The 25,325-nt window shown below is 40.1% G+C and overlaps 1 protein-coding gene and 1 long non-coding RNA gene across 3 annotated transcripts; both read right to left on the bottom strand.

Moving 5' to 3' along the window:
• Nucleotides 1-141: 141 nt before the first annotated feature.
• LOC120470582 (E3 ubiquitin-protein ligase TRIM16) lies at nt 142-25,015 on the bottom strand. Of its 2 annotated transcripts, XM_039660159.2 has the most exons (6): nt 24,380-25,015; nt 13,585-13,680; nt 13,264-13,497; nt 1,724-1,877; nt 1,524-1,571; nt 142-1,012 (listed from the first exon to the last, which is right to left on the bottom strand). In XM_039660159.2, the coding sequence occupies exons 1-6, from the start codon at nt 24,956-24,958 to the stop codon at nt 468-470; spliced, it is 1,656 nt and encodes a 551-aa protein (XP_039516093.2). In that variant the 5' UTR covers nt 24,959-25,015; the 3' UTR covers nt 142-467. The 2 variants fall into 2 exon arrangements, with proteins under 2 accessions (XP_039516093.2, XP_088989021.1); XM_089132895.1 differs by lacking the exon at nt 1,724-1,877 and having other exon boundaries at nt 971-1,012; nt 24,380-25,012.
• On the bottom strand, nt 16,102-21,174 carry LOC120460350 (uncharacterized). Its single transcript, XR_016169191.1, has 5 exons — nt 20,857-21,174; nt 19,921-20,000; nt 19,661-19,770; nt 19,295-19,398; nt 16,102-16,461 (listed from the first exon to the last, which is right to left on the bottom strand). It is a non-coding gene; the product is annotated as an uncharacterized LOC120460350 (long non-coding RNA).
• Nucleotides 25,016-25,325: the final 310 nt, after the last annotated feature.

Below are 25,325 nucleotides of genomic sequence, written 5' to 3'. Positions count from 1 at the left end.
TATTGCAGTTATTAGAGAGAGAGAGAGAGAGAGAGAGAGATGTCTTTTGACATGTTGCAATAATGAAGACAGAAAAACATTTTTGTCAAATTTTATTTATTTATTAGTTCAATTTGTTTTAGTTAATTCATTATTTTGTTCTATTATTGATGGTAGACTAGCCTAATAAATGAAACACAAAGCCCTTTTAAGAAGTAGGCCTATCAATAATTATTAATTTGTTATATTATCTGCAATAATTATGAAAACCTGTGCAGCCGGACGATCAATTTATTTATATGTTCAGTTCAATATTCTATTGATTAAAGATAGGACAATATACTGTTAAAATTACTCAACCATAATCTGAACATGTTATTAATGTAATAAAGAGAAAGTAAGAGACTCTATAACATCTCAGTGTTTATGATTTATCATTCAGCTCAAAGCATTATGGGTAGAATCTCTCTACAGTGTATTCTGATTCATCAACACAGTTTCACTGATGATCCATAACCAACACTAAACCCAGGATAGAGCGGCTGAGTGAATGTGGTCTGGACTGTGTGTATGAGGATCAGTGTGTCAGAGACGCTGTAGAAGGACAGAGTTCCTGCACTGTGATCCACACACACTCCTACTCTGTTATCCACACACACTCCTGTTCTCCTGCTGATGGGCTTTACAGGGAGTTTAGTCTTTATGTTATTGTGTCTGAATGAGTAACTGGAGGAAGAGCAGAACAAACTCCAGGACTGATCATTACGTCCAAACTCACACTCATGACCCCGTCCCTTCCTGCTGATGCTCTTATATGACACTGATATACACACACCACCACTCCACTCAATCTCCCAGTAACAGCGTCCACACACACTCTCTCTACACAACACCTGCCACACATCATCAAATCTGTCTGGATGATCAGGATACGACTGCTCTATGAGATCAATGTTAGTAATCACTCTGTTCCTCTTAGACAGAAGGAGGCGTTTATTCACTGTGTTCAGATCCAGATTGAGCTGATGGGAATCTGATGGAGATAAAACACATCAGAATCAGGAATTATGAATCTGTCTGATCTTTTAATCGATCTAAACTCTTCATGTTCAATATATCAGCAGTGTCTCAATATCAGAATGAGCTTTATTTCAGGTGTGTGCAAACAAACAAGGAATTTGTTGTGTTTATATATATATATATATTTTTTATTATTTTTTATTTTTTTTCTTGGCCAGGGAAATTATAAGTTTTACAAATTACAGATTTACAAATTACTGATGTATAGTGAATCAAGTAAAAAATACTTTGTGTGAATTATTACCTCAATTTCTTTTTTGGATGAACAAATGTTATATATTTTTCAGTGTATCTGAAGTCTTTATGTTCAATATATCATCAGTGTCTCAGTTTAGCAGATATCGTGTGCAAATCATCATTTCCATGATCAACTATAAAACTCTTCTGTCATGTTTTCTTCCACTTCTCCAGGAAGAACATGAACACACTCAGAGAGTTTTCTGCTGGTTTTCTTAGTGACTTACATTGTAGGAAGTCGTTCCTGGTCCTGGGAACAATGTTGGAGAGAGTGACTGTGGAAATAACAGACATGAAGAGTGTGATTATCATGTCTAGAGAAAATGATCCCTGCATCCGTTCCTAAGACATTTCTAATATGATCTTCTCTGGCATGATCTGAGATGATGGAGAATCATTTCTGAGAGCAGGATCTCCAGGACTTTACCTCTGTCAGAGATCTTCTTCTCTTTGCAGAAATCCTCCAGTCTGTCTCTCAGCTGACGGACAGATTCTCTCACGCCATCAAAAGAGGAGAGAGAACTGAAGGGATTGTCATTGACGTCTGTAGATTCAGGAGGAGCTGAGAGAGACTGGAAACTCTACAGAAAACACAAATCAAAGCTCATCACCTCCACACTTCATCAATATATACCAATGTCTTTCTCACATTAAATATTTTAAATACTCTTATCATTATCCTGATCAAATGCATCAATCTCCATCTTAGCTGTATTATAATGTGTAAATTAGACTCTATAACAGTTTAATACACTGGGAATGTCATTAAAGCCTTTGTTTTATTCACAGAAATAAAGGGCAAACTTATGATAAATTCATATTTGTGTTATGAAAAGGCATTACTATGTGATTTTTTTAACTAACTTTATTGCATTATTTTCCCGTGATCTCTGAAACAATCTGTACTGCAAAAAGCGCTGTAGAAATAAAGATGACTTAAAATAATTATGTCAGATGAATACATTCACTAAGATTAGTTTTTGATCTTCCCTGTTCCCTCATATTTTAAAATATTTAAAGAAAGTAAATCTAAAAATATTTTCCTCATAATTTGATGTTTTAAGCAAACTTGTTTTAAAAGCTAAAACTTTTGTCCACTGCTGTGTGTTGTGTGTGTTCAATGCCACAATAGTGCTGTTTCAGACCCTGGTTACTGTGGACTGATGAGCCCAAGTCTTCACCGGCACTGATACTTCTTACCGTCCTCATAAATGAATTATTACTTTCATTCTGCAGCCAGAGAATTGATTTGTAGAGGGTCGTTCCTATTCTCTTAATGAGTAATGGGTGTGTTTTGGGCATTTGGTGCAATAAACCAATCAGAGTTCATCTCCCATTCCCTTTAAAAGCCAGTTTTGCTCGCGCCGCGGCGAATTCACTGTTTACATGGAGGAATTAGCAAGCGGAAAACTGAACGCTTCTCCAGCGAGGAAACGGATCTGCTCGTGCGCGTTTTAAATATTCTCTTGGATCTCTCTGTTAAAATACTCACTTGAACTATTTTAAACCTATCTATGAATTTACCCTTTTTAAATTGAGTTTTTAATAAAGCTTTTTAACCAAAGGTGTCTGTATGTCTCTCTCAAAATAAAAAGATAACCTCTTTGCAGATAGGAATTAAAATAACACACCACAAGGTTTTAGAAAAATATATCTCAATTATTTACTCAAAAAACAATTATATTCAAACAAAATAAGAAATTAAATCAAATAAGATTGTCCTTTGTTTTAAACCTTCAACACAAAATATCCCTCTTTCGTAAAGGGAAATATAGTTAGTACAATAATTTATAAATGCACAGTAACAAGTTAAACCCCAATAACCTGCAAATGCATTAATTCAGACAAACTCAAATACAACAAAGTCACTTAAATCAATATATTTTGTGGGCCCACAACACCTTAATGAAATCTAAAGCCGGCAACCAAATGATTATTAAATAAAATACCGTAGCAGGCCTGATGTGGTGCTTGTGTTCGTTGTGGCCCAAAACTCAATGGCCGCTTCACTCGTCAGTGAGCAAACAAAATAAAAGAAAGATACCTCGAGTTAATGTTTCTGTCCCGTCTTCACCCCAGTAATCACTCGAACAGCCTCAGCATCACATTAGCATTTCCAAACGAACTCCGTTGGTTTATCTTTTCTCTTCCACGTCTCCAGCAAACTCACGAGATCACGAGAGAAATCCCAATTGCTCCAAACTCCGTCTGAGTATCTTCCTTGTCTTCAGGTCGAACACAGCAGATAAACCCCTCGAAATGTTCAACGGAGGGACTCAAACTTTAACTAGAAAATGTCCTTCACTTGTAATGAACAGACTTACATTAGCATTAGCAGTAGCACAAAAGTAAACAGTCTCTGAACTTCGTGTAGAAATTCATCCCGCTTCACAATGTACAACTTGTCACTCTACTCACTGGTTGTTGTGCAAACAATCATTAAATACGAGTTATACACTGGCTTGTACACTACTGATTCACAAATTAACTCAGAACATCCCTGAGTCACGCTCACTCGTGTGCTTCACTCTCTCGAACTTTTTTTCCTCTCTTCCCCAACGTCGCGCTCACTCCACCCACCTGCTCTTAACCCCATAAATGCTGGTTTAGACAGTTTTCAGAAATAGATTATCTCTTGACTAAAACAATAAACATAATTTTAAAACTGCTTTTAACATTTTTATAATAACTTTTCTTTTTGCATGTTTTTCAACCTTTTTAAATGACACAACTTTTATGCTCTAATTACTAAATGATAGACCTACAACTAATATCACTTATAACTTTATGCATTTTTAACCCGGGTTACACCCTCCCCCTTCTAAACGTCTTTGATGTCCTCATCAAACATAATGAACTCTACATTTTTTTTTTCAAATGTATAAGAGGAAAAGGTGCATGACCAGTTTAAATTAACTCTTGCCAATCTTAATGATAACACCTCTGTGCACAATAGTTAGAGGCTGATCTTTTGCCTTACCAGGCTCATCATAAGTTAACTTGATAACTGGTTTCACTATTCTTTTTGGACGGTTTTCAGGTTTGCTAATCACTTTTGTTTTAGAGACTGTCTCTGGGTGCTCATCGTGGTAAGGGTTATCAGTCCCCGGATCACTTTCTTCTTGAGGAACTGAATCTTGATCTCCATCCTCTTCTCTCATACTGTCTGGTTCATCTTCCGAACTGTTTCCCTCTGACAAACTATCCTCAGCAAGATTTCCATCTGACTGTTGGGAAGAATCACTATCATCTTGTATGAGATTTGATTGTCCAGCAGTATCTCTTTCTTTTGTCAGGAGTTCCTTCAGATAAGTGCTGTAAGGTTTTACAGGTCCATAATACTCCACATCTGAAGAAGAATCTGTGAACTGCAACTCTTGAAGAGCCTCCTGCACTTCAGGTAAGACTTTCTTTGACCTCTTTTGTGTCTCAGCTTTTGTTCTTGATCTTGTCATGACAGGTGACTTGTCCTCAGTCTCCACCGTTGGCACTCTCACTAACTGTCCAATCGGCAAAAGATGATCACGATGTAGAGTTTTGACTCCTCCTCCGTCCTCCTGCTTCACTTTGTATACTGGAAGATTGGGCATTTTTCCCAGTACCACGTAAGGGATAGGACTCCAACGACTCTCCAACTTATGTTTCCCTTTCAGTCCCAAGTTCCTTAGCAACACTCTGTCGCCAATATCCAGTGTCTGGAATCCCACTCTTTTATCATAGGACCTCTTGTTCCTCTGATGTGTCTTGAAAGCCGCGTCAGAAGCAAGCTTGTAAGCTCTTTCCAAGTCTCCTTTTAGCTTGGCTACATAGCGTGAATGGGCAACATCAGCTTTGCCATCCGGAGAGGTTCCAAAGCACAAGTCTATTGGAAGCCTTGCTTCTCTGCCAAACATTAAGAAATAGGGTGAATACCCCGTAGCATCACATTTGGTACTGTTGTAGGCATGAACCAAGTAGCCAATATGTTTGCTCCATTGCCGTTTCCTCTCACAGCCCAGGGTTCCCAGCATTGAAAGAAGAGTTCGGTTAAATCTTTCAGGCTGTGGATCTCCCTGCGGGTGGTAGGGAGTGGTCCGTGATTTCCGAATCCCCATCATCTTCAAGAGCTCTTTGATTAACTGACTCTCAAAGTCTCTTCCCTGATCTGAGTGGATTCTAGCTGGCAAACCATAATGGAGGAAATACTTGTCGACCAGGATCTTTGCCACCGTCTGCGCTTTCTGATTTCGGGATGGGAAAGCCTGAGCGTAACGGGTGAAATGATCCGTGACCACCAGTACATTGCTGATACCTGCAGAATCGGGCTCCATGGACAGAAAATCGATGCATACCAGATCCAGTGGTCCATTGCTTGAAATGTGATGTAAAGGCGCCACCCTATGACAGGGGGTCTTCCGAGTGACACATTCTCCACAGTTCTTTATGTACTGCTCAACATCACATGCCAGTTTCGGCCAAAAGAACCTGCTCCTCAACAAGTCTGTAGTTCTTTCAATACCAAGGTGTCCAAGATCATCATGGGTGGCCTTCAACACCACTTCTCTGAACGCACTTGGCAAGACAAGTTGAGTGAGTTCTTCTCCGGAAAGCCGCTTGCTTAAACGATGGAGTAGCCCATCTTTCATCATCAGTTTCCCCATCTCTTTTTTGAGACGAAAATGCTCTGAACCGGATCCATTCTCTTCCAGCCATTTGCCATGTTTAACAGCTTGTATGGCAGATCGGATGGCTGCATCATTCTCCTGAGCTTCAATCAGCTCCTGCTTTGACATCTGCCCCAGTGATTTTAGCTCCAGGTGAGTTGGAAATGCATATATATCAGGCACACAATCAGGCGAAGCTCCCAACTGATCTATGTACCTCGGTGGACTGCCCGCTGGACCAGGGATGCAGATTCGTTTGCAGATAGATCTCACACCAGACTGTGGTATGGTCTCCCATTCCTCTGAACTCTCATCAGGCATTTTCCTTGAGAGCAGGTCAGCGTCTATATTGTGTCTGCCTGGTCGGTACTTGACATCGAAGTCATAGGTGGATAAGGCAGAGAGCCATCTGTGTCCCACAGCACTGAGCTTGGCGGTCGATAACACGTATGTAAGCGGGTTATTGTCGGTAAGTACTGTAAATCTGACCCCATACAAATAATCATGGAATTTATCCACAACTGACCACTTAAGGGCTAGAAACTCCAACTGGTGAACGGGGTAATTTCTTTCAGATGTCTTTAACTTCCTGCTGGCAAAGGCGACTGGTCTCAGACCCTCCCTGTGTTCCTGATATAGGACAGCACCCAGCCCTCTCAAACTGGCATCCACATGCAGGACGTATGGTTTGTTGGGATCCGCAAAGGCCAACACAGGTGCATGAGTAAGGCAGTGGATAATCTTGTGGAAAGCCTCGGTGCAGGACTGGTCCCATCTCTCACCAAAAGGCTCGGACTCTTTGATGTAGGTCTTTGTGTTGTCTTGCTCAGGTTTCTTTCCCCGTTGGGTTGGAGCATAGCCTTTTGTGAGCTCAGACAATGGCCTGACTATGGCTGCATAATTGGCGATGAAACGCCGATAATATCCGCAGAATCCCAAAAAGGATTGAAGAGCCTTCAGGTGCGTAGGCTGTGGCCAACTTGTAACTGCCTCTATCTTGGCTGGGTCAGGTGATACTCCATTGGCTGACACAATATGTCCAAGGTATTTTACCTTTGGGAGACAGAATTGACATTTGTCGAATGAGATTTTCAATCCAACCTCGGCCAGACGATCAAGGACTTTAAGGAGTCTTTCTTCGTGCTCTTCTAAAGTTCGGCCAAATACAATCAAGTCATCGAGGTAGACAAGGACTTCGAGCAGATTCATGTCACCCACAGCCTTCTCCATCAATCTTTGGAAAGTGGCTGGGGCTCCAGTTATCCCCTGCGGCATCCTCTCGAACTGGAAGAACCCCAGTGGACAGATGAATGCCGTCTTTTCCTTATCTTCCTCGGCCATGGCGATTTGGTAATAACCGCTTCTCAGATCGAGAACGGAGAACCACTTGCTTCCTGTCATGGAATCCAACACCTCATCAATACAAGGTGTGGTGTACTGATCTGGGATTGTCCGGCTGTTTAATAATCGGTAGTCGATACACATTCTCACAGCTCCATTCTTCTTGCGAACAATCACTATGGGGGATGCATAGGGACTACGAGACTCCTTGATGATCCCTGCACGCAACAGTTCTTGGAGGTGCTTCCTCACATCTTCGAGGTCAGCTGGAGCCAGGCGACGAGAGCGCTCCCTAAACGGCCGTGGATCTGACATCCGGATTGTGTGCTCCACTCCTTTTGCCAATCCAACATCCCATTCTTGTAAAGAGAACACCTGAGACCTTGTGGATAGCTTTTGACGGAGTCTCTCTTTCCACTCCTCCGAGACAGGTGAGTCTCCGAAATTGATCAGATTCATGTCGAACTCAGTGTCAGTGGTCTTCGATGGAGAGAGAGGAGTGACTGCTTCCGTCAGATACATATGCCCGATAACTGTTCCTACCGGTATAACTGTCTCTGTCAAGGACTCATTTTGGACCAATATTCTGAAATGGTTTATGTTCACCTCGTCGCTGGGCACCACCGTGGGCTGCAATAGTACCCCCGCTGGGAGTGGAGCTACAGGCGACGAGTCCACCATCAGGATTTCTTTGTCAACTTGGAGCTTGTACTCGACTTTGCAGACTGCCGTACAGTCACCACCAGGGGGCAGAGTCAGTGGGCCAGGGCCTTTCCATAACACACAGCCAATATCACCCTCCTCTTCCAGGGCAGTGGCCATCCCAGAAACAGTTAGCTCGTTGTCACTGTAACAGGCTTGTATCCCTAGTGTCTGGGTGATGTCGATGCCATTATTCTTACACTGTTGTACAAGACGTCGGATGTGGCTGGCATTGGTCCCCACAATAATAGGAGTCTGGTCTGCAGTTCGAGGCTGGGGGCAGATAAGAGCGAGAACTGTCACCGTCTGGTCGGCACCTGCAACCTTTGCTGGATAGTCAATGTCGACCACAACATACCCACGATATGGATAACTGATCTCAGATTCACTTAGTCCCCACAGGGCTAAGCCAGACACGGGGCGTATTGGGACATCGGACAAGTAAGTTTGATACCAAGACTCAAAGATAATGGTGACCTGAGAGCCACCATCAAACAAGGCATCACAGCAATGTCCATTTACCTTTACAGGTACTATGCTGGGTGGACCAATCAAGCCTTCAGGGATGTTAGCCGGCTCTGATGAGGTAACAGCACTTTTCTTGACCCCGCAGTTAACTTCATTGGTGGTGGCATCTCCAGACTGCTGTCTGTCTTTGGTCACCTTCAAAGCATGAATTAGCTTTCTGATAACCTTCGCTGGATTCTCAGGGTTTCGGCACTTTGTGGCAAAATGTCCGCTCTCACCACACCTATAGCAGAAATTCTCTTCTGGCTTTTTGGGTGCTCCTTTGGGGGAGTTGGGGACCGGTTTAGAAGCTTCCATGGTTGAGACAGCAACTGCAGTATCTTGTCCAGGCATCTTGTTGCTAGTTTTCTGTTTTAATCGTTTCAGTTGTTTTTTCAAAGCAGCCAACTCGGCATCTTGCCGGTTCTCAGAGCCAGGCGGTGCACTAAGGGTTTTGACCTCCATGTAATCATCTTTAACAGGAGTGGATTTGGTCACTACTGATGCAACCATTGACTTTAGCTCTTTTATTTCAGCCTTTAAGTTCTGGATCTCAGCTTGCCTTGTATCAACTTCTGTATTGGCTTGTACTTGACGTACTGAGGCACTGAGCTTCTTTCTAGAAGTTTCGTACTCTTCTTCAGCACGAATCTCTGTCAACAGCTGTAGAAAGCTTGGGGGGGCAGCCTTCCTTTCTCTCAAGCGCAGCTGAATCAGCATCAGGTCTGAGGCGATAGCACCCCTCAGCAGTTGCTCCAGTCGGGTTTGATCCTTGCTGCTAGCAGGGAGACCACCTCTCTGAATCACCTTAGCTAGAGACCTCTCTAGTCGCCGAAGGAAATCCGATAGTTTCTCTCCTTTTTGCTGTTGCATCATTCGGAAAGCAAAGTAGAGATCATCACCGGACTCAGCACTTCCAAAAGCACTTTCCAGAGCATCCAAGCACTCTTTTGGGCTGGCATCAGGATTGGCGTGTCGCACTGATTTGACAATTTCTAGTGCGGGCCCCTTTAAACTTCCAATAATTCTGCGTCTTTTTTCTCTATCAGAGCATTTAGTCTCCTCAACCATAAGCAATGCTTGCTCAAGCCAATGATCAAATGGTTCCTCACCTGGCGGCGTTGGTATGGCTCCCGAGAACATGCGTAGTCGACCATAACTCCCACCATCAGCTGGTTTGGTTGTCTTTTCCAAAAAATCTCCGACAGCACGAAGGATGGATTCAGTGGAGCTAGTGGGCTGGGGTGTACTGGGAAATAATGATTTGAGGTCCTCAATGGTTTTTCCTTCAGCCTGCAGCAACCCTTTTAGTTTAGTATTAAACTCTTCAGCAGCTGCCTGTGCCCCTCCTAGGATGATAACCGGCCACGCCTCTCCACCATCAATAGGCACAACTTCAGTAGGAACACTCTCCTCTTTCACAGTCTCTTTACTCTCACACAAAACCATCCGTCGATTTAGTCTTGCACTGAAGTTTCTCCCACGGACACGCACCCGTCCTAAAGACTTAATAGTTTCCAGTGCTGCTTCCACTTCACTGATCTCTACATCTTCAGGGACGATGGTCATAAGTGCATGCGTCTCATCCAAACCCTCACCACGGCACCAGCGTTTTAACTCTGACACTAGTTCGTTTTTTTCCATGTTAACTGTTTGAAAATTAGCTTACTAACTCTAGCTAGTCACTTTAACTTTTGCTTGCTGATTTTGTTTTTTATTTACTGAAAAATCCAAGACTATCCCAGCGGTGCCTCCATTTTATGTAGCGCTCCCCTCAGTATGTATACTGATAAGGGTAGGGCTTTTGGGTTCTTTAAATGTTTCAAATGCTAACCCTGATTAACTCAGTTTTAAATATTCTCTTGGATCTCTCTGTTAAAATACTCACTTGAACTATTTTAAAGTGTGTATGTCAGGTTAAAAATTTTTTTTAGATATATTAAATAATGTTTAGATGTATGAGTGAAAATGTAATTATCATTAAAATTATTACTGTAATTGCCCTACATTAAGCTTTATAGCCATTTCTGTCAAGATCATATTTTTAAAACACAGTGGAGCTGCATGTGATGTCATAAGAGGGAGATCTGACAAAAACGTTCTATTCAAGTATGGAGAGTTTTGAGTCTGAGGAGATCCAAAATCCCCCTCAAACCTACGATGGGCCACAACCTTACAATTTTGAGCCTCCCAGGCGTGAGACAGATGAGGAACCAAACAGAAATTTAATTAATTCCTATCGAAGAAACATAAATATCTGGTGTGAAGAGAACCAGTGGAGAGTTGGTCAGGTGTCTTGGTAAGTATAGGCATAACTTAGAGGTGGAACGGTACATGTATTCGTATTGAACCGAAACGTACGGCCGTCACGGTTCGGTGCATGAATATACACGGAGAATACAGGGTTAAAATAAATAAAACTCGCGTGCAAATTAATTAATGCGGAATTACGTTACTGTTAGATACATGGTAGAGATGTGCGGTAGCCTATCAGAATAGGTCAGTGTGGAGAGGTTCAGTATGTGGAAAGAAGACAGGGTCGGCGTGACTGGGACTCGTTTATTCAGAAAAAACAAAAAAGAAACGAGGCGCACAGTAACGCATTCGCCACCATAAACAAACACGCGATCCAACACTTGCTTCTCAGTCTCGGTTGCAGTAGCCGCGTGAAGTCCCAGTCCAACTCTCTCTCGCTCTCTCATTCGCCGGTTATATACGGTCTCTCCACGGAAAATTACTGCAATCAAACTCAGGTGTTCATCATCTGCACTTGATCTACTAATCTCACCGTGCGGCTCCGTCCTTTCTCTCCCGCAGCCGCTACAGACTCACGCCCCCTCGCCACAGTCAGGTTTGCCGAAGTGCTGATATTCTGAGAGCTAGTCTCGCGGCTGTCATCAAAAAGTGGACTCTGTGACCGGTTTTAACGGTGTTTTTGCACCCAGTACAAACGCAGTAATTCACCATCGTGATAATACGCCTGCATATATACATTTCTTCTTTTTCTTCTTCTTCTTCTTCTTTAGGGTTTAATTGCGGTTGGCAAACCTGTTTCCTGCGTATACCTAACTAACTACCTAACTTAAATAACTAAATAAATAAATGTCCTAATCAAATAATTCTCTTGCTCTATCATTCGTACAATTACCAACACAGCTCACTGACTCACTCTCAGCGACCTGGGGAGACGTCTCCCTCTTATGACATCAGTGATTCGATTGGGGGGAGGAGCAGTTTTAAGTGAGTACTGAAAATAACGAACTTTTTCATCTTATATTCTGCCTTTAGGTATCGAAAAACATACAAAACAATACATCAACTTGACAAACGTGTTTTTCCCCTAACTATTTTGTGTTAATCATAATTACAAATTTAACCTGACATACACACTTTAAACCTATCTATGAATTTACCCTTTTTAAATTGAGTTTTTAATAAAGCTTTTTAACCAAAGGTGTCTGTATGTCTCTCTCAAAATAAAAAGATAACCTCTTTGCAGATAGGAATTAAAATAACACACCACAAGGTTTTAGAAAAATATATCTCAATTATTTACTCAAAAAACAATTATATCCAAACAAAATAAGAAATTAAATAAAATAAGATTGTCCTTTGTTTTAAACCTTCAACACAAAATATCCCTCTTTCGTAAAGGGAAATATAGTTAGTACAATAATTTATAAATGCACAGTAACAAGTTAAACCCCAATAACCTGCAAATGCATTAATTCAGACAAACTCAAATACAACAAAGTCACTTAAATCAATATATTTTGTGGGCCCACAACACCTTAATGAAATCTAAAGCCGGCAACCAAATGATTATTAAATAAAATACCGTAGCAGGCCTGATGTGGTGCTTGTGTTCGTTGTGGCCCAAAACTCAATGGCCGCTTCACTCGTCAGTGAGCAAACAAAATAAAAGAAAGATACCTCGAGTTAATGTTTCTGTCCCGTCTTCACCCCAGTAATCACTCGAACAGCCTCAGCATCACATTAGCATTTCCAAACGAACTCCGTTGGTTTATCTTTTCTCTTCCACGTCTCCAGCAAACTCACGAGATCACGAGAGAAATCCCAATTGCTCCAAACTCCGTCTGAGTATCTTCCTTGTCTTCAGGTCGAACACAGCAGATAAACCCCTCGAAATGTTCAACGGAGGGACTCAAACTTTAACTAGAAAATGTCCTTCACTTGTAATGAACAGACTTACATTAGCATTAGCAGTAGCACAAAAGTAAACAGTCTCTGAACTTCGTGTAGAAATTCATCCCGCTTCACAATGTACAACTTGTCACTCTACTCACTGGTTGTTGTGCAAACAATCATCAAATACGAGTTATACACTGGCTTGCTTGTACACTACTGATTCACAAATTAACTCAGAACATCCCTGAGTCACGCTCACTCGTGTGCTTCACTCTCTCGAACTTTTTTTCCCCTCTTCCCCAACGTCGCGCTCACTCCACCCACCTGCTCTTAACCCCATAAATGCTGGTTTAGACAGTTTTCAGAAATACATTATCTCTTGACTAAAACAATAAACATAATTTTAAAACTGCTTTTAACATTTTTATAATAACTTTTCTTTTTGCATGTTTTTCAACCTTTTTAAATGACACAACTTTTATGCTCTAATTACTAAATGATAGACCTACAACTAATATCACTTATAACTTTATGCATTTTTAACCCGGGTTACATTAGTATCAAATTAGTAACGCTCTTTAAATAACCAAACATATATCGTCCTGTTCTTCTGGATCTGTGTTACCTGCAGGAACCGTATGTGATCCTGTGTGTGTGAAAGCTGCTCCAGCTCAGCCTCTCTCCTCCTCAGATCATTGATCTCCTGCTCCAGTCGCTCCAGTCGTTCTTCAGCTCGACTCACTGCAGTCTTTTCCTGATCTCTGATCCGCTGTGTCGCCTCAGAGCGGCTTCTCTCAATGGAGCGGATGAGCTCAGTGAAGATCCTCTCGCTGTCCTCCACTGCTGTGTGTGCAGAGCGCTGTTAGGACACACATCACAATCACACAGTGAGCTTCAGTGAGTCCTGACTGAGACTTCTCAAACTTCTCTTCTTCTCCAGACTCACCTTATGAGACTCTACAGCCTCTCTCAGCTGCTGAAGATCTTTCTCTCTCTGCTGGATCCTCTGCTGGAACGACCTCTGCGTCTCCTTCAGCTGCTTCTGCAGCACAAACCAATAACAGAGATGCACTTTACACTCTCACTATATCATCATGAGAAGAGTTGAATCCAGTGACAGGAGAATTAATAACCAATGGCTGGAAGTTCAAACTCCTGAAGGGATGATGGATCAGTTTTACCACCATTGAACATGAATTTACATGAAGCAGAAGTTCTGTTTCACACTGCAAGCATAAGCATCATAAAAGTCAAACTGACACACAGATGTAAAGCTTCACAATGACAGAGTTTCTGCTGAATAACAGACTTGCGGATCTATATAGTTCAACTGGACTGAGTCAGATTTACTGAACAGAAACTATTTGAGTCTGTCGCTGCATTTAACTTGTTTTATACCATGGTCTGGGTGAATACTCGATTCTGATTGGCTGCAGGGTGTCCGTTAAAAAGTGATAGAGGACACCTAGTAAAGTAGTTCTGGTGAAACTGCCTGTTTACCATTCGAAATGAATAAATAAATGCGCTGCCCACAACAGCTGTGAGTAACCATAGCAACAGGTATCCGTTAACAATTTGCTCTATCAAAACAAACATCTAACGTTAGTTAGCTATTACATAGCCTACTAATACAACAATGAGCGACTTCGTTATTTCTTTTAACATTTATGGAGAATATGACAACTTTGACGACTGGGATGCTGCTGAAGAAAGAAAAAAATGTAAATAAAACGGAGAAACGTGGCAAAGAAAATTACACCGCTGCTGCTCTGAATGAAACCCTGCGGGAGTTTTACGCAGCTGTCCAGACAACCAAGGCAGGAGGAGAGTACAGCGTTTCAAGCCTATGAAGCCTGTTTGATTAATTGTTTTATGTGTAATTAAAAAAAAATAATAACTATGCCCACCTTTGTGTTTCATGAAAAAAAAAAATGCATTTTTGAACCTGAAGGATTCAACAAGCTGAGCGGACTATAAATATCTCCGGTTGCTAAAAAAAGAGTTATTATTTGTAAAAACTAGATTAGCCTAATTAAAATATAAACTAGCAGCTAATGTTTTAAAAATGTTTTATTTGGCAAGTGACCATGGTATAAACGGGTTAATGCCCTTCGAGGTGTCCATTGTCAGGTTTTAATGGACTTCGGCGGAGGTCCTCCGCTGCGCGTCGGCCGGTTCACGCCTCGCCGTCGTCCATTAAAACCTGACAATGGACACCTCGTCGGGCATTAACCCTTACTTATTGTTGACAGAGATATATTTTGCTTTATTTTATGTTGCTTCTTTAAAGCCTGTTTTACAAAAGTTTGTGTTGATAAATATTTACGGTGTATTTTCACCATATTTTCTGTTAAGTTAAATGTGAAGCACAAATCCGCTCAGCGGTGAAAGTCCACTTACAGCTGCTCTTCACTTCTGTGACGTCTCCCAGCCAACATTTGTATGTGGGGCCCATATGGGTATGAAATGGGCTGAAAAATGGGCCCCATGTAGGATTGTCCGCGGGTTACATAATGGCCCCATGTTAATTGCCCAGATAAATTTCATGTTGGATTGCACTTGGTACTACGCCGGACCCAAGTGGGCAACATGCACAAGACCCATCTCGGTCCCAGCTTTAACCCAGCCGATATTTATATGTGGGGCCCATGTGGGTTTGAAATGGGCTGAAAAATGGGCTTTGATTGGGATTGTCCACGGGTTACATAATGGCCCCATGTTAATTGCCCAGATGAATTTCATGTAGGATTGCACTTGGTACTAGGCCGGACCCAAGTGGGCAACATGCACAAGACCCATCTCGGTCCCAGCTTTAACCCAGCCGATATTTATATGTGGGGCCCATGTGGGTTTGAAATGGGCTAAAAAAATGGGCTTTGATTGGGATTGTCCACGGGTTACATAATGGCCCTATGTAAATTGCCCAGATGAATTTTATGTAGGATTACACTTGGTACTAGGCCGGACCCAAGTGGGCAACATGCACAAGACCCATCTCGGGCCCAGCTTTAACCCAGCCGACATTTGTATGTGGGTCCCATGTGGCTTTGAAATGAAAAGTGGGCTCTGTATGGGATTGTCCGTGGGTTCCATAATGGTGCCATGTAAATCGCCCAGGTGGGTTTCATGTAGGATCGCACTTATAAACAGGTGGGCCCCAACTGGGCCACATGCACAAGACCTATCTTGGTCCCAGCTTTAGTTTTTTGTGGGTACTACAAGGTTACTATATGGGCTGAAATATGGGCTTTAAGTGGGTTTGTCCATAGGTTCCATGCTGGCCCCAGCAACTTGCTGGATTTCAGGATTCAGGATTTCTTTTATACAGGATTTCACAGGGCTTTAGGTGGGGCCCAACTAGGAATCATATGCATGTGGCCCAATTAGGGATCATCTGGGCTCCATCTAAATGAGTAGCAACACCACACAAACAAGTTTTAAAGCATTAGAGCACACAGTGATATTGAAATATTTTCAATTTTATTAAAATTACTCATCATATTATGCTATATTCTGAAATTCCAGGGACAATATTTAAAGAAGCAGATTTATGTCAGATTAAAGAGTTCTATTTAATACCTATTTGTTAAAATACATATTTTGAACCTGTATTTGACCCAGTCTTTACTGAACATTTGAACAGGATATAAATTGGTGACAGTTAGAAGAAGCAGCAACTATACAGTACATTTATCAGTACAGCTTACACTGCAGACAGTCATTTGCGCATCTAGACACTCTCCTCCATCTCTTGTCCTGGACTATTTTGAGAGTTCCCTCTCAGTTCCTTGCCAGTTGATCTGTGTTGTCTTCTTAAGAGCCTCTGCAAAACATTTTTTTTTTTTTTTTTAGGGATTTTGATTTTAGAAAAATCATGTTACTTACACGTCACAATACCTTATGACAGAATAACAATTTTTACTCAGGATAAAAAAAAAACAGCAAAAAAATTATATAGGAATGGTGACGGTTTTGGAATGTCACTGGAAGGGCATTTGGGAAATCAATAAAAAACAGTTTATAAAGTATGCATAATAAGTATAATGATTTATGATTACTTTTAAAGTAAAATTAGGAATGCTCCGATCAATCGGCCAGATATTAGGGTTAGGTTAACTAAGTAAGTAAGTAAAAGTTTATTTATATAGCACCTTTCACAGGTACAAGGCAACAAAGTGCCTTACAACAAAAACATTAATATCATAAAATACACACAATAAAAGCATAGACAGTACATGACCATATCATGTAACACAGGTGCCTAATTAAAAGCCTGAACAAATAAATGAGTCTTTAGTCTGCATTTGAAGGCATCAACAGAGTCAAAAGAGCGCATATACAGTGGGAGGGGGTTATTAAACGCCTTCTGAAGCAAAGCCATGAGTTTGTGTAAGAAAAATATTCGGTAACGCTTTAGATTACAGCCCGGAATGTACTATGTAATTAAGAGGAATTTACAGTGTAACTTTCTGCAATTATAGTGTACCTATAAAGGACTTGCATGTAAGTATATGGGTAAAGTTTTGGGAATAATGGGGTAACAACCAGGAGAATTAAAAATATATATTTATACTGTAAGTATTATAGAAATAAGGGTTACTTATTCTACTATTATGATACAACAGTCTTACATTTGGGAGCAATTTAGCGAGTACATACACTGCAAACCTTTTTGTAAAAATTGTGTATCAATACTGTATAGGCTTTTTTTAAAGGACAGGGTACATACAGTATATAGGCATTTATACAATTCTTTAATATTTTTTAAAAAAAATTATAGCAAAAGTGCAGATGTTTAAGTTTTGGCTAACATGTTTCAAGGCAAGAAAAGCTAAGACTATTGCATTTTTTTTTAAATACTGGGACATATATTTTGTTTGATGTGGTTACAGGGTAAGTGGTGCTTGTATAATAAATAAAGGTTTCCAAGTCAGTGATATAAAACTGTGTATGTATTTTTATTGTACTTACCCTGTAACTACATGGAACAAGGGGGTAACAAGCACCACCACATGAAACAAGTGTATCTTTCCCCAATATTTAAGCAAAAGTTGCAATAGTTTTCGTTTCAGTGCACTTAAGTAAAAAAGATGACTTTATAAATGCATATGTACCCTGTAATTTTTTTTAAAAGCCTATAATTTTAGAGTAGGTATTGGTTCACCTTTATTTCAAAAAGGTACGCAGTGTACAATTTTCTGGTGAAATTGCTCCCAAATGTAAGATTGTTATCACAATAGTAGGATAAACACCCTTTAGTCCTTTAATACTTACAGTATAAATAATTGTTTAATTCTCCTGGTTGTTACCTCCTTATTCCCCAAACTTAATATATTGTTCCTTTATACTTATATTGTAAGTATGTTATAGGTACACTATAATTACCAAAGGTTACGCTGTTAAATCGCTTTAATTACGCAGTACTTTCCAGGCTGTAATCTAAAGCATTATCAAATATTCATATTTAAAACTTTATTAAATAAAATAACCAGCTTCCGGCCAAGCAAACATACAGATTGCACTTAAGTGTAAAGTGCAACTTATGTGGTTTTAAGTTGATATTTACTCTACACCATTATGCACTACGCTACTTCTGACGTCACAAATTGCCCTATGGCTAAGCCATTCAGTCAAACACGATGACCAGTGCGCACCTAACCTAATACACTCGGACATTCTCTGCTTCCACGTCCATTGAAATGCATTGCAGTTAGTCAGTTTTCATTTTTTGTCATTTTAAGTTTAAAATGGTCAAACGGTGTGCATGGGGTACATACTACTCCGACACTAGGTTCCCGAGAGACTGGGCGACGGTGTGTATTTCTTTACCCTTTCCCAAGCCACTTCTCAACAGAGATAAGTGTCTGCTCTGGATTAAGTTATGCGATTAAGTCATGCGCCGCGGTAGACCACAACAACAACTAAAGTTAGCCTTCTAGCTGCTTTGTACATCATGTCACTTAGCTTAATTAACGTATCTGTAAATAACCGAGATAACAAATGTTAACAATGTTGTGCTGAATGATTCATGTAAATACTGTAGCACCAAACGGTGATGGCAACGATATGCGGTATATCACGTTTACATTGTGACCTGTAAATTACATTTTTGCCTGGAGCTGAAGCTTTTCATCGACCTTCTCAACAATAAAATTATTAATATAACCCTCCAATGCATAGTTAAGGCCCTTAAGGTGACTTTGAGATGATATATAATATTTCTGTCTCCAAAAATCACCAATTGCCTCCTGTAAAATGTCTGCCATAGCGCCTGTCCCCGAATGTTGACTGTTTGTCCAAGTGAGTGGAGGGGGCGTGGCTTAGCCATAGGTCAATTGCATAAGTTTGCAAGTAGGCTGCTTATGGCCATTTAGTTGGAAGCTAGTTGTTTTACTTTAAAAAGTTTAAATACGAATATTTTTCAAACAAAATTTTTGCTTCAGAAGGCCTTTATTAACCCCCCTGGAGCCGTGTGGAGTTTATGATGGATGGATGCACTTTTTTGAGCTTTTTTAAACTAATAGTTGCAAAGGATGGCTTGAGGGTGAGTAAATCATGGGCTAAATACTCTAATTAAATTATGTAAAATCTAATTTTGAAAAATGTATTAAATTAAGTACAATCAAAACACCTCAAAAAGGTTAATAAATCCATACCGGAAGTGGCAGTACAATGTAGTAGATAAAGAGCAATCCTCCACCAAATTGCCAGTACTCATCTGGATCCTTGGTCAATCTGGGATGGGGTGGGGTGATGCGTCCTTAACAATATTAAAACAAAACGTATCAATATCATACCAACATTTGCCATTATAAAACATTCAGAGAACATGAAAAATAGCCCAATAGCTCCCCGGTCTCCACTGTGTGTGTTTAATACTCACTGCTGTGTGTGTGCACTTGAATGGATGAAATGAAGAGCACAAATTCCGAGTTTGGGGACACATGTCACATCACATCAATTGAAGCTTTAAAAAAAGAAATTGCTACTCCAAAATCAAACAAACCATCAAACAATTTTACCTGTAGCCACATTTATCCTGTTATGACACGTCTGAGGGTCTTTCCCTTGATGTTCTTCCGTGAACTAAATAAAGGGCTCATGATGGTGACATGTTCTCCTTTCTTTGTCACTTTAGAGGAAGAAAGACATAAAGATAATTAGTTACTCAGATTTGTCACTGGTAGAGGATATGACTTTTGATGATGAGTATAATACTTTTGACAACATAATATATTAATCCCAATGTAAGGTTTAGAAGCAATGGTTAAAACTGACTTACATAATGAAGTTGATAATCATGCCGTGGTGGATTTGTCTCTGTTGGGTGCCTGCTCTCCCCCCAAAAATCTTCTTCCAGTGCTTGATATATAAAAATAATAAAAAAAATAAACAAATCTCTTAAGATTAGCAGTTGTCAGTTTTTTAAGAGGTGATGTCAAAATATTTAGAAACGGGCATCTACTAAAATATAAGAGATTTAACGTTAGACCAATAACATTTCTCAACTCTTCTGTAGATTCCAGTGTTTCAGAGAGTAAATGACCGTTTTATCAGTCAAATCATATTTATATAGCGCTTTTCACAATATATCAGTCACTTTACTCATTTGGATTCTACTTCCCTAGTAAATAAATAAATAACTTCTACCAGAATATATTAGAACACATTTCAGACTAATTATACTTCAATTTCATTAACATAATTATTGACACATCACCTAAGAAGACTTTATTACACAATGAACATTATATATATATATATATATATATATATATATATATATATATATATATATTACGACCAAAAAATAAAGTAATAACGTTACCACTATTAAGTGTACCAAAAGTATATTTGCAATAGTTCCACTTTAGCACAATCAAATACACTTACTCAGAAGCACTAACGTTGCTTTCAGATAAATATGGTTAGCTACCCGTTATGTTAACGTTACAAACACAACTGCAGGTAACTTAGTAGCCTACGTCCGTTATCCGTTTATAAAACTCTCGTATGTGACGTTAACGTTAAGTTACACAGAACATTTCTGGGTAACGTTAGTTAATGAACTCCATTCACACACGTTTTGTTTATCTGCATTATATATTCAACCATGAACTATATTAACACTCTCATCCACTTATTTGAATGTAATACCTAAACGTTTATATCTCAGTTTTTCTAAAATGATAGTGGAGACAGAAAAATGTTCTCTTACCTGATCGCCAATATTGCAGGATCTCACGCATCCAGTCTGAGCGTCTTCTGTGTGTTCACATCTTCTGTTCTCCTTCGTTTACATGTCACATCGCAAATTAGTTCAAAATAATAATTGAAAGACCGAGTAATCTTGCTGAGCAGCCGTCGTCATCAACTCAAATGTATTTGATTTTTCAAACTTGACCAGTAAAAAGGCGCGCACAGTTGTCATTGGCCAGTTACATAGATGACAGTCAGATTAACCAATCATGATCAAAGAAGGTGAAACAACCGAAGTTACGACGTCACTCTGTAGGCCAAAACGCAGAAGTGAATTTGCATTTTAGCATTACAGTTCCCTCGCTCTAAAGCCTATGGGTTTTTTGAATGGGTTTTTGCTAAATCTCCTTAAATAAGGTCTCTGGTGAACAGAGCCTCTAAATATTTTCACGTTTTGATCTATGACAGAACACACAATTATAACCTGCTTGTGTTTTTTTTAAAAACTTTATTGTGTCTGATTGTGTTTTTTAAAATCTTTATATATGCTTCAAAATGTATATAAATTTTGGATTAACTTGTAAATATTATCTTGCTAGACAAAACGTGTAAGGGTCACAACCCTCTGTTAAACACAGATCTTATTTTTTGCGATTTTCCAAAAGTCTATGGGGAAAATGCATTGCTTTTTTACCGAGGGAACCCATGCGCCGCTAGCTTCCGGGTTGTCCTACAAAGTGACGTCATCACTTCGGCACTCTATTGTTTCAGTGGTAATGATTAAAAATGGTGGTAATGATTTTTTTTTTTTTTTAAAGAAATCCGTGTTTAATTTAATTTGTAGGCTATATTATTTACTGTTTTTATGAAAGTGTGTGAATAAAAATGTAATCCTGCAAGCTAAACTTTAGGCACACACACAAAATTGTAAACCCCAAACAAAATCGCACAAAGCAAAAAAAGTTTATTCTGCACTTGTTGAGATTGAAATTATATCCATTATTTTTATTATTGTTAATAATATACTGATTCTATTTCAACACAAATTTATATTTTTGAAGTGGTGTTTTGATCAAAATATCATAAAATGCTACAATAATAATTAGAAATTAATAATTAGAAATAATAATAATTTAAATGTTATGGATTTCTTGAAGACATGACATGATTCAACAAACAGATAAAAAAAATTCAACTGTTTAGCATTAAAATGTTACATTTGTGTACATTGTGTGCATTCTGTACTCCCGCTGCAAATGTGATTTTTGAATTTAGTTTTGATTTTCCCTTCAAACACTGCATGTTGCATTCTAACTTTTTTTACTTGGGCTATTTCATCATCTGGACTGAGTCTCTTTCAATAATCAAAACCCTAACCCTAACCCCAATATTTAAAATCTCTAGAATTACATTGTCACTAACTGACTGACTAGAAAACTCTTGAGTATTTCCATTGAATAAGGGCATTTGGCTGATGCTAGGGGTTTGATTTATTCTAGCCATCTCAAGTCATTAGAATATTTTGATAGATAAGTAGCTTCTACCCGTTCTTCATATTGTACAGTGACCATTTTCGGGATATTTTGAACCATTTGTATAACTATATTGAGATAAGCATATTGCAGTAACTCAGAAGTTTGCAGTAACAAAATTAAACCACTAAAAGTTGACACTTTGAATATTTAGTGTCAATGATTAGGGTTGGAACTAATATCTGCTGAACGCCAACACTCCAGGACTGGATTTGAAGAGCCGTGGCCTATACTGTATCCTATTGCCAACAGTATTGGGACACCCATCCAAGTTATTGAATGGGGGTGTTTCAATCACTTCCATGGCCACAGTTGTATAAAATCAAGCACCTAGGTATGCAGGTGCTTCTACAAACATGTGTAAAAACATAAGTTGCTTTCAGGAGCTCAGTGAATTCAAGCGTGGTACCATGATAGGTTTCCACCTGTGGAATAAGTCCATTTGTGAAATTTCCTCACTACTAAATATGGTCAACTGTTAGTGGTATTTTAACAAGGATTATACTGTAAATCATAAATATACTGTATATAAATGTTTTAATGATTGCACAGATATTTTTTTTTTACAAGTGTATAGTTTATGAAGTCATTTACAGATGCACAATTTATATTTATTCCATAGTTCATTATATTCACAATTATACTTGTATATATTTCCGCATTAAGGATCCATATAGAGATTACTTATGTGGAAACTACCTTGGGCCCATGTTGGCAGCCTAAATGGGACTGTTTGTGTTTGCCCATGTCTGACCCATGCGGTTTATCAAAATGGGCCCCATATGTTTTTCCCATTCAGAACCCATATAGAGATTACCTATGAGGGAACTACCTTGGGCCCATGTAGGCAGCCTATATGGGACTGCTTGTGTTTGCCCATATCTGACCCATGCGGTTTATCAAAATGGGCCCCATATATTTTTCACATTCAGAACCCATATAGAGATTACCTATGAGGGAACTACCTTGGGCCCATGTAGGCAGCCTATATGGGACTGTTTGTGTTTGCCCATATCTGACCCATGCGGTTTATCAAAGTGGGCCCCATATGTTTTTCCCATTCAGAACCCATATAGAGATTACCTATGAGGGAACTACCTTGGGCCCATGTAGGCAGCCTAAATGGGACTGTTTGTGTTTGCCCATGTCTGACCCATGCGGTTTATCAAAGTGGGCCCAAAATGTTTTTCCCATTCAGAACCCATATAGAGATTACCTATGAGGGAACTACCTTGGGCCCATGTAGGCAGCCTAAATGGGACTGTTTGTGTTTGCCCATGTCTGACCCATGCGGTTTATCAAAGTGGGCCCCATATGTTTTTCCCATTCAGAACCCATATAGAGATTACCTATGAGGGAACTATCTTGGGCCTATATAGGTTGCTTATATGGGATTGATTGTGTTTGCACATGTCTGTCCGATATAGTTTGGCCATGTGGGCCCCATATGTATTGCCCCATTCAAAACCCATATAGAGATTACCAACGTGGGTGCCACATTGGGCTCATGTAGGCAGCCTATATAGGACTGATTGTGTTTGCCCATGTCTGACCCATATGGGTTATGAAAGTGGACCCCATATATTTTTCCCATTCATAACCCATATAGAGATTATCTATGTGGGTACTACCTTGGGCCCACGCAGGCAGCCTATATGGGACTGGTTGTATTTGCCAATGTCTCACCCATTTGATAAACCCAAATGGGCCCCAATTGTGTTCCCCATTTTGAGCCCATGCCCTCATTTCCCATTAGTGACCCAACTAGGACCCACATAGGGAGCCCACCTATTTTTGCCCATGTGGGACCGACGTAGCTGACCCAAGTGGGCCCCAGAAAAGATGCCCATTTTGGGACCATACCCACTTGGTACCCACGTAGCCCAAGCATAAACCATGTGGGGCCCACATATACATGTTGGCTGGGCTGCAGTGTGAATGATGTTTCCTGATCATATGGTGCCAATATAAACAGTGTCAACATTATTTCATCAGTGTCTAGTTTCATACCTGTTTCTCTGTCCTCTGCGCTGCAGCTGATACAGTGTCGTGGTTTTTATGTTTGTCCATCGCACACAGCACACATATACACTTCTGGTCAGTGCGGCAGAAAACCTCGAGGAGTTTATCATGTGTTTGGCAGATCATCTCCTGCAGTCGTCCAGAGGCGTCAGTCAGATTGTGTCTCTTTCCTTTAAACCAACTCTCATGTTGTTCAAGGTGACTTTGACAGTAAGAGATCAGACACACCAGACAGGACTTGACGGCTTTGTGTTTTCTTCCAGTACAGACGTCACACTGCACATCTCCAGCTCCAGCGTAACAGTCAGCAGGAAGTGTAGTCTTCTTCAGTTTCTCCACCAGTTCAGCCAGCATGGTGTTTTTAGCTAAAGCAGGTCTTGAACTGAAGGTCTGTCTGCACTGAGGGCAGCTGTAGACTCTCTTCTCGTCCTCCTGATCCCAGCAGCCTGTAATACAGATCTTACAGTAACTGTGTCCACAGTGGATAGTCACTGGATCCTTCAGGAGATCCAGACACACTGCACACAGGAGCTCATTCTGATCCACTGAAATTCTGGCTTCTGCCATTTTACTGCATGAGACACACAAACACACAACAGCTCGACTGCACTTTAGTTTCTCTTTCCCTGAACTCATGTGATTCCTGTTTCCTGGTTCTGTGTTTGAGTGACGTGTGTAAAACAGGTTTATGTCTATAAGCATCATAAAGCCTCATTCCAGTTCAGATTCTACAACAGTAAATGCAGACTTCATTGGGTCTCCTCATGTGTCCTTTCACCTCTCCTTTATATCATTTATTCTGACGATTGCCGCAGCCAGCATGAAAATAGATACATATTAAAATTCGCCGATGACTCTGCTATTGTCAGTCTCCTCTCTAATGAGGAAAGCGATCATGGTCCTGTTGTGGATGATTTTGCGCTCTGATGTGATA

This window comes from Pimephales promelas, chromosome 7, assembly GCF_988280905.1.
Source record: "Pimephales promelas chromosome 7, fPimPro1.hap1.1, whole genome shotgun sequence".
Classification (NCBI taxonomy): domain Eukaryota; kingdom Metazoa; phylum Chordata; class Actinopteri; order Cypriniformes; family Leuciscidae; genus Pimephales; species Pimephales promelas.
This window is presented reverse-complemented; position numbering and strand designations above follow the sequence as displayed.